General features: G+C 51.9%; 1 protein-coding gene across 1 annotated transcript in view; it reads left to right on the top strand.

The window, feature by feature from the left end:
* Positions 1-6,354: 6,354 nt before the first annotated feature.
* The window catches only part of SHC4 (SHC adaptor protein 4), a 28,863-nt gene continuing 21,929 nt past the window's right edge, over positions 6,355-13,288 (top strand). The window contains exon 1 of the mRNA XM_005510053.4: positions 6,355-7,771. Within this exon, the coding sequence (XP_005510110.2) occupies positions 7,193-7,771 (579 nt within the window). The 5' untranslated portion in view covers positions 6,355-7,192. The remainder of the gene's footprint in view (positions 7,772-13,288) is intronic.

Below are 13,288 nucleotides of genomic sequence, written 5' to 3'. Positions count from 1 at the left end.
CCCTGGGCCCCAGCGCAAAAAAATAGATAGCAAAATATATAGCAAAACCATTCTTCAGAGACCATAGGACTGAGCTAGGTCCACAGTGTTGAGCTGGAAATAACACTTTATTAAGAATAACCCCAGGCACCTCTAAAAACTTGGATTTCTTGCGTGCTGCTAATGTATGAGAATTTAAGTTCACCTGCCTTTATTGTCACGCTGGTGCATGAAGTCACCTTTGGAAAATAACACGAAGTTCTCAGCCTGCTGTCTCCTGTTCTCCAGTGACTCACTGGTAACTGCTCACGCTTCCGCAGCTCTAGTAACAGTGTCATTAACTGGTTTTGCAACTCCCACGTGTGAGAATATTTGCAGCAATTCACAAAGGATACAGCTTTATCCTGTAATTTTGAGTTTTCTATTTATGTGCCTTAACTTCGTGCTTCAATTCTGCTATTGCAGTTGTCTTCTCTTGGAAGCGTTGTAAACCTTACATCGTGGTGCTAGCGGAATTACTCCTCACACTCGGGGTTTGCCTGCATCTTCTCAACCCAGAAAGTACAAAAAAGTAGGTGGCACCGTGTGACTTGTGCTGTGGAAGTGACAAGAAAATTAATAACCCCAAAGCCTTACAAACTTAATTTTCTCTCCATTTCTTCACCATTTAAAACAAACCAACAAAACCAACCATCTTGTCATTCTCTTGAGGAAAGTTCCTTGTGCTCAGGTGCCGCGTCGGTGCTGACAGGGCTGGAGTTCATCAGCCTGTCTGTCCGTAACCTGCGGAAAGACCCCAGTCAGTCAAATTACACTGTTCATGCAGCAAACATCACTCTTTGGATTTGCTTTCAGATTTTCAGGATCACTGCATATACAAGGCAGGCTTGGTTTTTATTAAATAGGTTGGGGTTTTTAAGTTTTGGTTCAATACTGCTTAAAAATACCCCAACCAAACCCTAAAGGAGATGATACAACGGAAGCCTGTGTACCTTTTGGGGTCTTCTGTGAGTTAGCAAATGCTACAAAAGGCAGGGAAACCGAAGCTGGAACATACATTTTGGCAACAGCTACAGGCGCCCAGTACGCCCGTAGCTGCCAAATGAGTTTTGCACCAGCACTTGGTGAGCTGGCGCGGGGCGGATGCGTGCGGGCGTCCATCTGGCCGCTATCTGCACCACCCAGCTCTCTCACTGTGGTGTTTTCTAAGGATAGTACTTCAATGAGTAAAGAGGAGGTTAGTAATCATGTAACACTGACAACAGACTTGCTCCTATGTGAAGGGAAGGGGGCACGGAGCAAACTCCATTTCCCACCAGCTCTGTTGGTGCCCGGGTTCTCTGGGGACCGTGGTGCCACCGTGCACACAGCCAGTGGTTTTGCCTGTGTTTATGGGGAAAGCTAATGCATGTCCACGCTAAATTTGAAACAACTTCGTGATTCTACAAGGCGTTGTGCCTATGCAGTCAATTCATTTATTGCAGTTATAAACCAACAATAAATATCACTCTAAACTTGTGGTAGTTTTGCATGTTAAAAAAAATGCACTCCTGTTGGGTGGCTTCTTTCAGGAAAAAAAAACCCTAAAGCTAAGTTATTTAGAGAATTAAACTTTTTATAATGCGTTTTAAGCTAGGGAAGGGCGCATTTCAGATGGGTTCTGCCCCTGAGAGTAGTGTTGCGAACTCTTGGGGGTTTTCCAGCTTAAATTGAGAAGGTAAGTGCCCCTTCTGCCATCAGCTGTCCCGAGGAGCAGGAGAGCACTGGGGATAGGTGAGGATGTTTGGAAAAAGCGCTGTGGGTAGCGAGAACTGGGAGAAGATCGTAGAGGATGAGAACAAATTAGCAAAAATAATCAGAAATGTCCTGCTGACACAGTTTCCTTGCAGATGTACTACTGCAGAGTTAAAGGCAACCATCCAAGGCTGGAAGCGGGAGATGCAGAGGGATGGCATGTCCTTCAGTGTTTCCTTGGATCCCCTCTGCACAGCTAAGGAACCACTGGGAGAAGTTCAGCTGTGCTGCAGGACTGATTTTATTAGAATATTAATATGTGCTAGTGGATTGCCTTGCAAAAACACAGCTGCAAGCTGAATTGCAGGGAAGGGTGTTCCCTGCCTGCTGTTGTGTGGACACCAGGCCCTGCGATGCCACTGAATCACAACTCCTTCCAGCTTCCTTGCCAGCTGGCTGCAGTTTTGTGGTGCTATTGCTGAAACTTGTTTCATACGGCAGGTAATTCTGCGGAGATGACGCTCTAGGCTACTTTGGGGTTCTTTAGGCTGAAATTGGTGTTTGTACCCCTCCTGCTGCGGGGCTGTGCTCGCAGCCAGAGCCAGGCACTAGATGTTTAATCTGCTGTTGCTTTCTGCACTTTGTGGGACAACAGATATCAGATGATGCTGGGTTTTGCTCATGGTTACTTGTCCTCCTTGCAAGCAGTGCTGAGACAGGCCGCCAAGAGCTACTGAACATATCCTTGGGCTCTTGGGATGCAAATCTCCTTTCAGAAAGCTGTGGTTAGGGCAGAACGTTGTTTTCTGGCTGTAGCTCTGATGTGTTTGGTTATGTCCTTGTCAAGCCTGCAGAGGCTGGCATCTCTTTGCAGAAGGGACAGCTGTGGCACAGGCCCCCCACGCTCTGCTCTCCTCCAGAGTTCAGCTCTCATCTCCTGTCGGAAAAATCAAAGCCCAGCAGAGTTTTAAGGAGGAGGTGAAAAGGGGATAAAGCCCATCCAGCTAAGCCCTGTTGAACACTGTGCAGGGTCCTTCCACTCGTGCGCAGCTGTGAGGATGCACCCCGCGCCCTGGCAGAGCAGCCCTGCCTTCTGCTGTCTTAGCCCAGTGCAGTTCTGCTGGCTTCTTGGACAAAGCAACGTTGCTGTGCATGGTTAAGCTGGGCTGGGCGAAACACAGTGTGGTGCCCGAGAAGGAAAATCACAACTTGTCTGTAAGTCACCCTAGGACATGTTTTCTGGGATTAGCGTTGTTGGATTCTTTGGAGCTAGGACAGGAGAAAAGCAGTGATAGTCTAATCTCTGACTCTCCTTTTGCATCCAGGGACATGGTAGCAGCTGTGCCTTTGTCCTCCTCAAACACATTAGCTCTCAGCTCTGTGTCTTCAGCCCATGCAAACCCCCTCTGGCTCTCCTGAAAAGCAGGAGGTGGGCTGCGGTTGTCAAACGTGCCTGGGTTTAATTCATGCAGAACAAGGAAAAGGTGTCTATAGGAGATAAACCAGTGAGGACAATCCAACATGTGGGAAAATACATTCTTTCAACTGAAATGAAACAGTGGCTGTGCATTACTTTTGCTGGTGCAAATAAGCGTGCTCTAGGGCTTCCCTAAGGTACCTGCTGCCATGTTGCTGGTTATGGGGTTTTCTTGCTGTTCTGTAACATGTTGCTGATTGCTGTCAGCGTCAGCCAGCTGTGTCAATGAGGAAGCCAGGCAGGTCGGCTCGGTGCACCTTAGCTCAAATTAACTCTGCTGTTGCTATTTATACAGGAAAAAAAATCCCCTGTTTACTCTGTATTATAACAGAAACGCTGAGCTCTGTCCTGCTGGTTGCAAGAAGCATGTAACAGCTTCCTCTGGGCTCCTGCAAGAGTGCAACTGCCTTGCTGCAACCCACAGCCCCAAATCTGAAATGATGTCGTTGCCAGGGGTGCCCAGAGGCTCCTGGGGTTCTGGGCTGGTTCTGCTCCTTCCTGCTACAAAGGTGGTGACCCTGGACAGGTGGCTGCTGCTCGCTCGCCTCCTCTGCTGCTCTTTTAGAGGGTGTTAGAGGTGGCTGTAGCTGGTTAACTGCTTAATCCTGCTCCTATGTAATGGTGCTGCCCTGTCAACGTGGTTACATCTGCCAAAGCTCCTGTCCCCTGTGACAATATGTGACCAGGGGCTGCTCACATCTGATTTTCATGCAGCCTGTTTGGGGCTGTAAACAGGGTGTAATGGAGGTTTTGGGTGTGATGTGGCAGGTAACATAGCGACCAAGGGGGGTTTCAGCTGCTAACTGGGCACCAGCAGGGTGTTCCATGCAGCCTGAGCACACTCACCTGTCAGCAGCCATGTGAGGGGCAAAATGGTTCTTCCCCATGTCTTGCTGGGGCAGCGATGGGTGGATGGGCAGCGAGCTGGGGCAGCTCCCCAGGCCCTGAGCACTGCAGGCAACCGCGAGCGTGAGCTGTGACCAAGAAACACAGGCTCCTTTTAGGCAATATACAAGGCTTTAGGCTCAGTTTCACCAGTGCTTAAAGGAGCTTTGTTCTCTGTGCTGGTTAGAGGCCCATTTCCCAGTATCTCAAACAGAAATCTTGTTTTTAGCCTCAAGAAAAAAGCTTTTTAATTTACAAAGGCACGGCATTTTTCTTTTTGCTCCTCCCCCTCCCCGCAGTGGCTACTGTTCCTTGGACAATGCTGCTCTTTGCTGGGTTCTGCTCTTGAGCTTGTATTTCTTGATTGCTGCTGAAAACAGAGCTTGTCACAATTGCATTTTTCTCTGGAACTTGCTGTAAAACACCAGCTATTCTTCACCTCCCACACCGTGATCACACTCATTGGTGCCTGTGAGCTGAGAAGTGCTGGTTCATGTACTGGCCTCCCTTGCCTCTCTGGGGAAATTCCCGCAAGCCCTCCTGACACCTGGGAAGGGTGACAACGCTTTGGCCGCGGGGCAGCAGGTGCTGGTGCCGTGCAAGGCTCAAGACACAGCTCTTGGGTGATTAGTGAAGAACAGGCTATTGCATTATTGTTTCTTTTTCTTGAAAATGTGCCCTTTCACCACATTGATTTAAAGCAAGTCCCCTTAACCCTTTTCACCTGCCAGCTCTGCTAGCTGCAGTAGGACACAGTGGGGATGGCACTGCTGGCAGGGACCCTGCCCACCCTTTCTTGCTCACACAGGTACAGAAGGCTCAAATTGCCTTCTGAGGAAGATGCAGCTGGCAGGAGAGCTCAGGAGCTGAGGACCAGCACAGGCCAGAGGCAGCCCACAGCCAGGAACTAGTCTGTGCCTGAGCTAAGGCCTGGGGAGGCGTCCTGGTCACCAAGCCATCCCTTCCTGCTGCAGCCGTGCATGCCCAAGTGCTGCTGTAAGGCAGGCAGAGCCTTGCTGTGCCCTCAGAGAAAAGGTGGGATGGTAAGGCTGATCTCATAGGAAGACAGAATTTGGTTTGTCTGGTTGCCTGTTTTTCATGGTGACAAAAAGAGAAATCTGAGAGGTCCCCCAAGACAGGAGGCTGGGGGATCCACATCTCCCTGAACATCGGTCCTTGTTGTCCCCTTACAGTTGGCACAGGTTGCTCCCCCCTCCAGTCTCTCCTCCTCACCAGCCAGGGCACCATGGCCTCTCCATCCCAGCACTTTCTTCCAGCTCTGTTGACATTGTGCTCTAGCATGGTGTTGAAGTGAAAGAGTTAAGAAAATGTCCATGCTAAGAGAGTTTCTGTGTTCTATGTACAAGCAATAGTGCTGTTAATCACTTCTGAACATTTTCTATCCTTTTGTGCTCAAAGCCATCATTAAAGCTTCATGAGAAATTAGTCACTCTTTGTAACTTGCGGCTGGTCCAGGTTTTGCCTTTGGGTTTGATTTTGTGAGCAGCCTGAGCCATCCTCCACAAAAAGGCTTGATTCAAAAGCCGCTGCTTCCTCTTTGAGCCATATTTCACCAGTGGAGTTTGGACTGGGGGTTTTCCCTATTTTATAGCAGCAGCTATTGCATCTTTTAGGATTAATGCATAGCTTTCACACAAGAGGAAAAAAATGCAGTGGCTGTGGTGAGCTTTCAGTCTCTCTCCAGTTCCCTGCCCATGATTTCCTCCTCCTGTCACAGGCACCAGCAGCTGATTTACAGCACTGAACGCAAGGAGAGACTGAGGCCAGTATCACGGTGAGCATGAGGAAGGTGAACTCTGTATTGACTATGTAACGAGAGAAAAGACCTCAGCTAATGGAGAGAACCGAGGCTGGTTCTCCCTTCTCGGCCTGACCCCCGTGATGCCGCACTCCTCTGCCCACCACGCCACCCCAGGCGTCAAAACCCCGCAGGGGAGCCCGGAGAACTCGTGCTGAGTAAAATAAGCCTGGTTCGCTTCTTTCGCTGCCCGAGCTCAAGGCTTCCCCCCCGGCCCGGGGCTGGCTGTGCCCGCTGGGACAAGCGTGTCCTGCCCCCGGTGCCGAGCGGGCAGCCCTGGGCGGCGCCTGTGCCGCCGGGGGCAGAGGGACCTGCCGGCAGAAGGGGCTTTGGGGGGATTTTCAGCACCCCCGGGGGGCCCTGCCCGCCCCCTCGCCCCCCCCACAACCCCCGCCCCGCTCCCCGCGCGCTGAGGGCGCGTGAGCCAGGGGCGGGCGGCGATTGGCTGCGAGGCGCACCCCGGGGGCCGCCGGGCCGCGGCCGCCCGCAGAGCGCCATTCACGGCGCTGCCCGCCTGCACGCGCCCAGCCTCATTCACAAAAAAACTTCATTCATAAAAGCGGCGGCGGCGGCTGCAGCGGGGCCCGGCGCGGCGGGGCGGCTCGGGCGCTGCGGGGCCGCTGCCCCCCGGCTCTGCGGGAAGCGGCGCCGGAGGCGCAGGAATATTCAGTTGTTTCTGGATTATGGTGCTGAAGGACTTTGCAGCGAGACTGTCGCCGGGAGCTGCCGGCGCTGTTCAGTATTTTTCTTAAAATACTGGTTCTGTGCGTAACCGCGGGGCAGGAGCGTTGCAGCGCTGGGATGCTCTTCTCCTTTGGGGCAGCCGACGATGGACATGCAGAGAGCTGGGCACCTGGCGGGGTTCATGCCGGTCTGAAAATGCGTTTGTGCTTGTAGCTCTCTTGCTCTGCTTTGTGCGGAACATGGGTGAGCTTTCGGTGCAGTCAGGACTCCGCGGTTAACGATGCTACAACGGCGAGTCTTAAGGGCTAGGCGGCTTCTAGTGCCTGGCTTGAGGCAAGAATGAAGGCAGGTTTGGATAGCGGCTCTTCAGCTTAAGCCGCTGTACCACTGATGTGCTTTTCTGTGTGCTGCTTTTATTACTGCTTGCAAAATACCAGATGTCTGTGCAGGTTTAAGCTGCGTCCATTGAGGAAAATAGGACACTTGAGAGGGAATCAGCAAAAATATCCAATAGGTTTCTGGTTTTTAAGTTGTTTGACTTGCTTGATTTCCATATACTTTATCTACAAGAGCCAATTTATGCGAGAATATCCAGTTACGGAACTGCCAAGGCTATGAGAGAACGCAGCCTGCAAAGCCTTGGTGGACACGTCCTGTATGTAGGGTTGTTCAGACATCCAGGAATGCTGCACAGGGCTAAGTACAGCCGGTTCAGGAACGATTCGATAACATCCCTAGATGAAGGTACACAAAGTACGTCTTTAAACATCAAAGGTTCTTCCTCCTCTTCCCATTCTTCAACACCCAGTATACTGACGGAAGATGTCTCCTTGGGGCCACAGGACACCTGCAGCACCCTGTGCACGCTGATCCCTCGGATGGCCAACATTAAACTTGCCAACCCGTCAAATCTGCCGGGGCTGAAAAGCTTCTGCCTGGGAATGAAGGAGGTGCCAAGAATTAAACTCATGGAGTGTGTTACCATCCCGAGCAGCCCAACCTCGCCTGAGATCACCTGCCTCTCAGCCTCCTATCCACAGCCTGACCTGGACAGGCTGTCCCTGACCCCAAAGCCGGCGGGTGACTGCGCCGTGCGGGGAGCTGAGGAGGCCGCTCCTGTGGGCAGGCAGGACAGGAGCCTCGTGCAGAGCAGTGAAAACGTGGGGGAGCCAGGAGCGACCTACAGCGTGCGGGTGAGTACTTCTCCCAGGGTTTTCATTCTCTGACAAAGCAAACTGTGCAGGTGGCTGCAGGGTGACCTCTGTGTTCCCACTCCTGGAGCCAGTGCCCCGAGCCACTGACTTCCTCCGTATATTTCCTGTCCCCTAATGTACATAGGGCTGTGGTGTCAAACTGAGGGAGATAAAAGGACCACAGCTGCTCCCAGAGGTAACACAGCATCCATTTCCAAAAGCCTGTCTTTAGATTCTCTGAGGAGTACAGCTGAGCCGCAATTAAAACAGGAGTTGCTTTGGCCTGAAGTGCATGTTGGAGGGAGGAGGAGGCCCACGAAAAGGGCTTCCCATCCCTCGCAGCACAGCTCCCAGGCACTAGGCTACATGTTGGCCCACGCTGCTGACATGTTTGTCACAGAGGGTGTGGGAGAGCTGCTGAGACCGGGGCTGCTGCTGCTGCCCAGAGCACCTTGTGTCTGTGCCTCCTGCCCTGGGCGGTGAGTGGACAGGATGAAAAAGCCGCCCTCCTCCTTTCATGGGCTGTGTCTGATTTTTGTGGTAAAGAACGTACAGAAAATCCTGCCTGTTTCTTCAGAAGACACCCTGAAATATCCTTCCTGGGAATTTTTCTCTTGTGGACTGGGGTTGGTGGGTATCATCTGCTAATTAGCAGTCAGTGGCCAAGAGGATATCAGGCCTTCTGGGCTTGCTGCTTTCGTTCCCGCCACCCCTGCCACACTTGGTGCCTTTCTAATTTTCTTTTCCTCTCTGGACTTTATATTTCTGTAGCCAGACCTTGCCATTTGCTAGCCATTGTTTCCTTCTTTATGCTCTCAGCCTCTGACCCTGCACATTTTAGTGCTTACGCTTCATCTCTCAAAAGCACCCCTGGGCAAAAACTGCCCACGGCTTGCATGGAGGGAGCCAGTACAGACCGCAGGGAGAAGGCCAGGAAAGCAGTTTAAACCTGCCTCGGAAATACTCATGTAATGGCTGCACTGGCCAAAAGGGCTTCTGTAGCTCTCACAGCGCTTGTGCCTGTCCCAGACATGCAAGGGGGACCACAGGAACAGGCCGTACAAGGGTTTATTAACCCGCGTCTATTCCTCCTGGTGAGCTGCAGGCAGGGCGCTGAGAGTGTGTGTGTGAATTCTCAGTTTCGTGTACAGGAGGTGTCAAAATGTGCCAGAAGGAGTAAAAAAAGCCAGAAGCCACACAAAATTTGTGTCTCCTGTGTGATGTTTCACAAGCAGAAAACTCTAAAGAATGGTGCAAAGCCAAGAAAAATCAATCAATCCCTTTCCAAATGCAGCAGGAGGACAGGCAAGTCAGAGGCGAGAAGAGCAACAAGGGGAAATAGCCATAGTCACCTTTCCCCAAGCAGGAATGAGACTCCTGCCTGGTGTCCAGCAGCGGTGACACAGCTGCTTTGATGGGATGTTGGCTGAAAGGTGACAGTGCCCCAGCATGTCACTGGGACATGCTGTGTCCCAGTGAGTGCTGCTGTGAGTGGAGCCACAGGAGGCCCCGGGACATTGTCCTGGGGTGCAGCAGATGGAGGGAGCCAATAACGCCATGTTGCTATGTGTTCTTTTATGCTTATTTTTCCTTACATTCTCATAGTAATGTGGGCAGCCGATGTCTTGACACCAGCAAGCTGCTAAAACGGGTGAATGAACATGTAGGGTGTGACTTACCGTGACAGTGCAAGGGCCATGGCAGCTCCAGGAGCTACGTGTTTGGCCGGCCCGCAGAAAGGCCTGTGCTTGGGGATGGCGTCAAGATGCCCAGCACACAGGACCTGAAATGTTATTGCCAGAGATGCACTCAGAGAGTTCAGTTTCTGACATGGGGAGGAGACCCAGGGAATTCCTTGGGTTTCTGTTGTGTCCCAGGGCTGAGAGCGGCAGCACCGAGGTGTCACCCACCGGGGAGCACACAAACAAGAAAGGCAGAAGAGTGAGCCAAAAAAAAAGAGAAGGACTTGACAGGAAGGTTGTGTGAAGCAGGGAAGGGCTCGTCCCCTCCTGCTGCTGCTGCCCACGTTGTATTTCCAGTATGGTTTTCTGCTAGTCTTTCTGGAAGTCACCCCATTTCATGGGCAGTGCCTCTGAAGGGTGGCATCGCCTCCCAGCGCAACAGGAAAATGTTGCTTTCCTGCATCTCTCCTACATCTTCCTGCTCCTGTTGTTCCCGCAGCTGTGGGCCTGCAGGAGCCAACCCAGGAGAGCTGCAAGAGCATTGCCAATGCTTCTCCTGTGCTTGTAATCATTGTGGTATTTCAGCTGTAGCCACCTCCCTGATGCGCAGCACCCCGACACCATGCCTGGAGAGCTGCTCCGTCCTCTGCACCCTGCATCGCCTGTCATAAATAAATAACTACAGGCGTACGCACAGCGGGAGCTCTCGCAGGAAGGAGATGGGCGCTGGTGATTCATGGCTTCAGAGCCGCAGCTGTGAATCGTGAGCAGGGGGCTCAGGCTGCAGGGTGCAGGGGACAGCACCGCCGCTGAGCACCCCGTCCCGCGGGGCTGCACCTCGCCCCAGCTGGCACTGCCTCCAGGGCCCACTGCTGCGCCGGGTAGCGGCTTCTGAACAGAAACCCGCACCTTTCTAAGCCATTTGCTTTGTCACAGCTGGGAGCACGGGGACAGGGCAGCGCGAACCAGTTCTGTTGGAGCCCTGGCCTGAGTAAAGCGCTGCAGAAAGTGGCTTTTCAGCACAACTGAAAAGAAAAGGGAAATGCATGTGTGTGTATATATATATATACACACACAAATTTTCAAACTTTTCCCTGGGTTTTTCCTCAAAATTTATTTAAAAATTGAAAAGGCATGAATGAAAGGGTCAAACTCTTCCAGGAAAATTTCCGTTTAGCAAAAGCCATTCTTCGTCACAGAAAGGCACAGCTTGGTGCCCCTTAGGGCAGAGGCTGTGCCGCATGGGCAGGAGGGGCTGCACAGACCAAGGGCCTTTCTCTCTGTCCGCCCCACTGCTGCTGCCAGGAGGAAGGTCAGAGCAGGGCACGTCCATGAGGCAAAGTCCCTTGGCACTTGCCATCCTCAGAGAATAGCAATACAGGGGCTTAGGCTAGCACTGAAAAACCACTAGTGGTTTTTTTTGGTGTTCTTTACAGTTTTTAATCCTTTTTTCTCCCACAAAGGTGTCCGGTCTGTTTTCCAGCCCGTTTTGCTTTTCAGCCCCAAAGCCACCACAGGCAGAGTCTAAGGAAAGGCTGAGAAAACTCCCACCAAAACTACAGCGATCTGTGCATTGCTCCTTCCCTGCATCCCTGGCTGAGTGACAATGGGGGGGATCTCCGACCAGGTGCTGCAGCACATAAGAGTGTGTCCCAAAGCCCGGCAGCCAGCTGGGAAAACAAATGCTTCCATGGGAGTGGGCTGCCCGCGGTGCTCATGTGCCGCAGCACTGCTGCTCGTGGCCAGTTCCTGCCCAGGCCGCTGTGTTATGTTTCTACAGGATCTGAACCTAGTCTCACATATGTTTGGACAGAAGCAGCACAGTACCTGACTGCCTCTCTGAGCAAACCCTGTTGCTTGGGTTCATTATTAGTTGGATGTGGGGTCTGTAGGAGCTGCTCGTGGCATTATACATGAATTAATGCCTGTTAACTAATATGTAAAATTGCAAGGCTGCAGCTGTGTTGCTTAATTAGGAGCTCCATGCGCTGCTCCCTGTATCAGTCCTGCGGGTGAATCACTGGCTGTCATTGGAGCTGGAGCTGGAGCCACTAACTGCGTTATAGCAGGGAATGAAATGAGACGTGGGTCTGGGTTAGAGTGTGCCTGAAAAGCTTATTCACATGGGCCCTGTCTAGTGCCTTCATACCTCCTCCCACACAGTCCCTGATCCTGTTTGCAATCACTCTCCGTCATCTCTTGTAAATACATGTGAAAAGATGCGTGCATCTTCAGCAACCAGCCTCCCCTCCCACACCTCCCCGCCTTCCCAGTGGCGCAGGGAAGCAGCAGCCAGCCCCAGATCGAGCTCCGGATTCAAACACTGAGAACCAAAGTGCCCTGGTGCTGGTGTTCTCCCCAGCCCTTTGCAGGGAGATGCAGGGACATCTCGCTGTCAGAGGAGCTGTTTTCTTTCCAGCAGGGGCCAGCGAGTCTCTCCTTTCCCTCCCGAGAGCCATCACCTGTCCTGGCAAGAGCCCTCCATCCTACTGCTGACACATCAGTGGGTTCAGCATCTGCTTTCTTTGGTGATGTCAAGTCTTAAGCTCTCAATGTGTTTCAGTGTGGGCGTTTTATTTTTCTATAGGTAGCTGAATTCTGTGGTTATAGCTGTGCTCATGGCCCTGGGCGGGTTCCAGCAGCCTCCTGCCTATGTCCAGCTTCCCCAGTGAAGCTGCACTCCTTCCTCAGACCCCACCTGTGCACCCTTGGCACCGCTATTGCCGTGTTCCAAAAGCACCTGGCAGAAAGCTTGGGCTGCTTGCAGGGCAGGGGGGTCTCATCACTGTGGCGGTGGCAGAGAGCCGGCTGTGCGCTGCTGCCGCTGCCTCTCCCGGGGTGCTGTGCGAGGGCACCCGCAGCTCCTGTCCTGCCGATGCTTTGGCTTAACCCCCCTGCAGCAGGAAAGCAGGAGCCTCAACCCTGGATCTCCAGATGAGCCCCCTGTTTCTTCATGGGAGCTGCTGTTTGGGTAATCAGGATGGGGGGTAGGGGCACCACCTGAACTGGAGTCCAGGTGCAGGAGAAGTCTCTGACATGGGCACTGTCATTGTCCCCCACCTTCCCCTTTCTCTCATACTCATCACACTCAGCTATGGAGACATTCTCTTTACTGTGTTTATATGTTAATTATTTTTTCTTCCTCAGAGAGCATCTTTGGTTTTCTTGACTGGGCTTCTGGTATCCCAGTGTCCTTTCTGCGTTCTCCATGGGCTTCTTCCCAGCTCTGTGACCCCAAATCCCTCTGCCCCAATCCCAGACCCACAGTGTCCCCAGCATGCCCAGGGCTCTGCTGGTTCTATGTAGCCTCCTACTGAGATAGGAAGGTTCAGCCAGTACTGACTGTGTTGGTTTTAATAACCAAGAGCAGCTAAAATAGAGATGCAGTGAGGTGCTATGTTAATGCACTTCCCTACTCAGGCTTTTAAAGAAAAAAAGAAAAAAGGTCTTTTGTGAATCATTGATAAGTTCAGCTTCACTCAGGGTCACTTATGCAAAAACCTAATATTGATTTTTCATCTTTGTTTAGAGTAGCTTCCTACGCATCTGTTCAGGATGCAATGGGGACTCACTTAGCAGCATATGACTCACCTACTCCTCTAAATCTTGCTTTTCTCAAGGATAGAGGGGCAGCTCACAGGATGCTTGACCTTATACTGTAGGATCTGAGGTCTGTGCTGTGCTACGAGCTGAGGTTCTAGACATATTTTCCACGTTTGCTTTGTTCCCATTAAGCAGGAATATCTTTAACAAGTAAGATAGTTCTCAGCGTCCTTTACAAAGTCATTAAATGTTCATTAGGGAAGCGGTTCTGCTAACCCTTCAGATTCTTATT

This window comes from Columba livia, chromosome 11 (genome assembly GCF_036013475.1).
Source record: "Columba livia isolate bColLiv1 breed racing homer chromosome 11, bColLiv1.pat.W.v2, whole genome shotgun sequence".
Classification (NCBI taxonomy): Eukaryota; Metazoa; Chordata; class Aves; order Columbiformes; family Columbidae; genus Columba; species Columba livia.
This window is presented reverse-complemented; position numbering and strand designations above follow the sequence as displayed.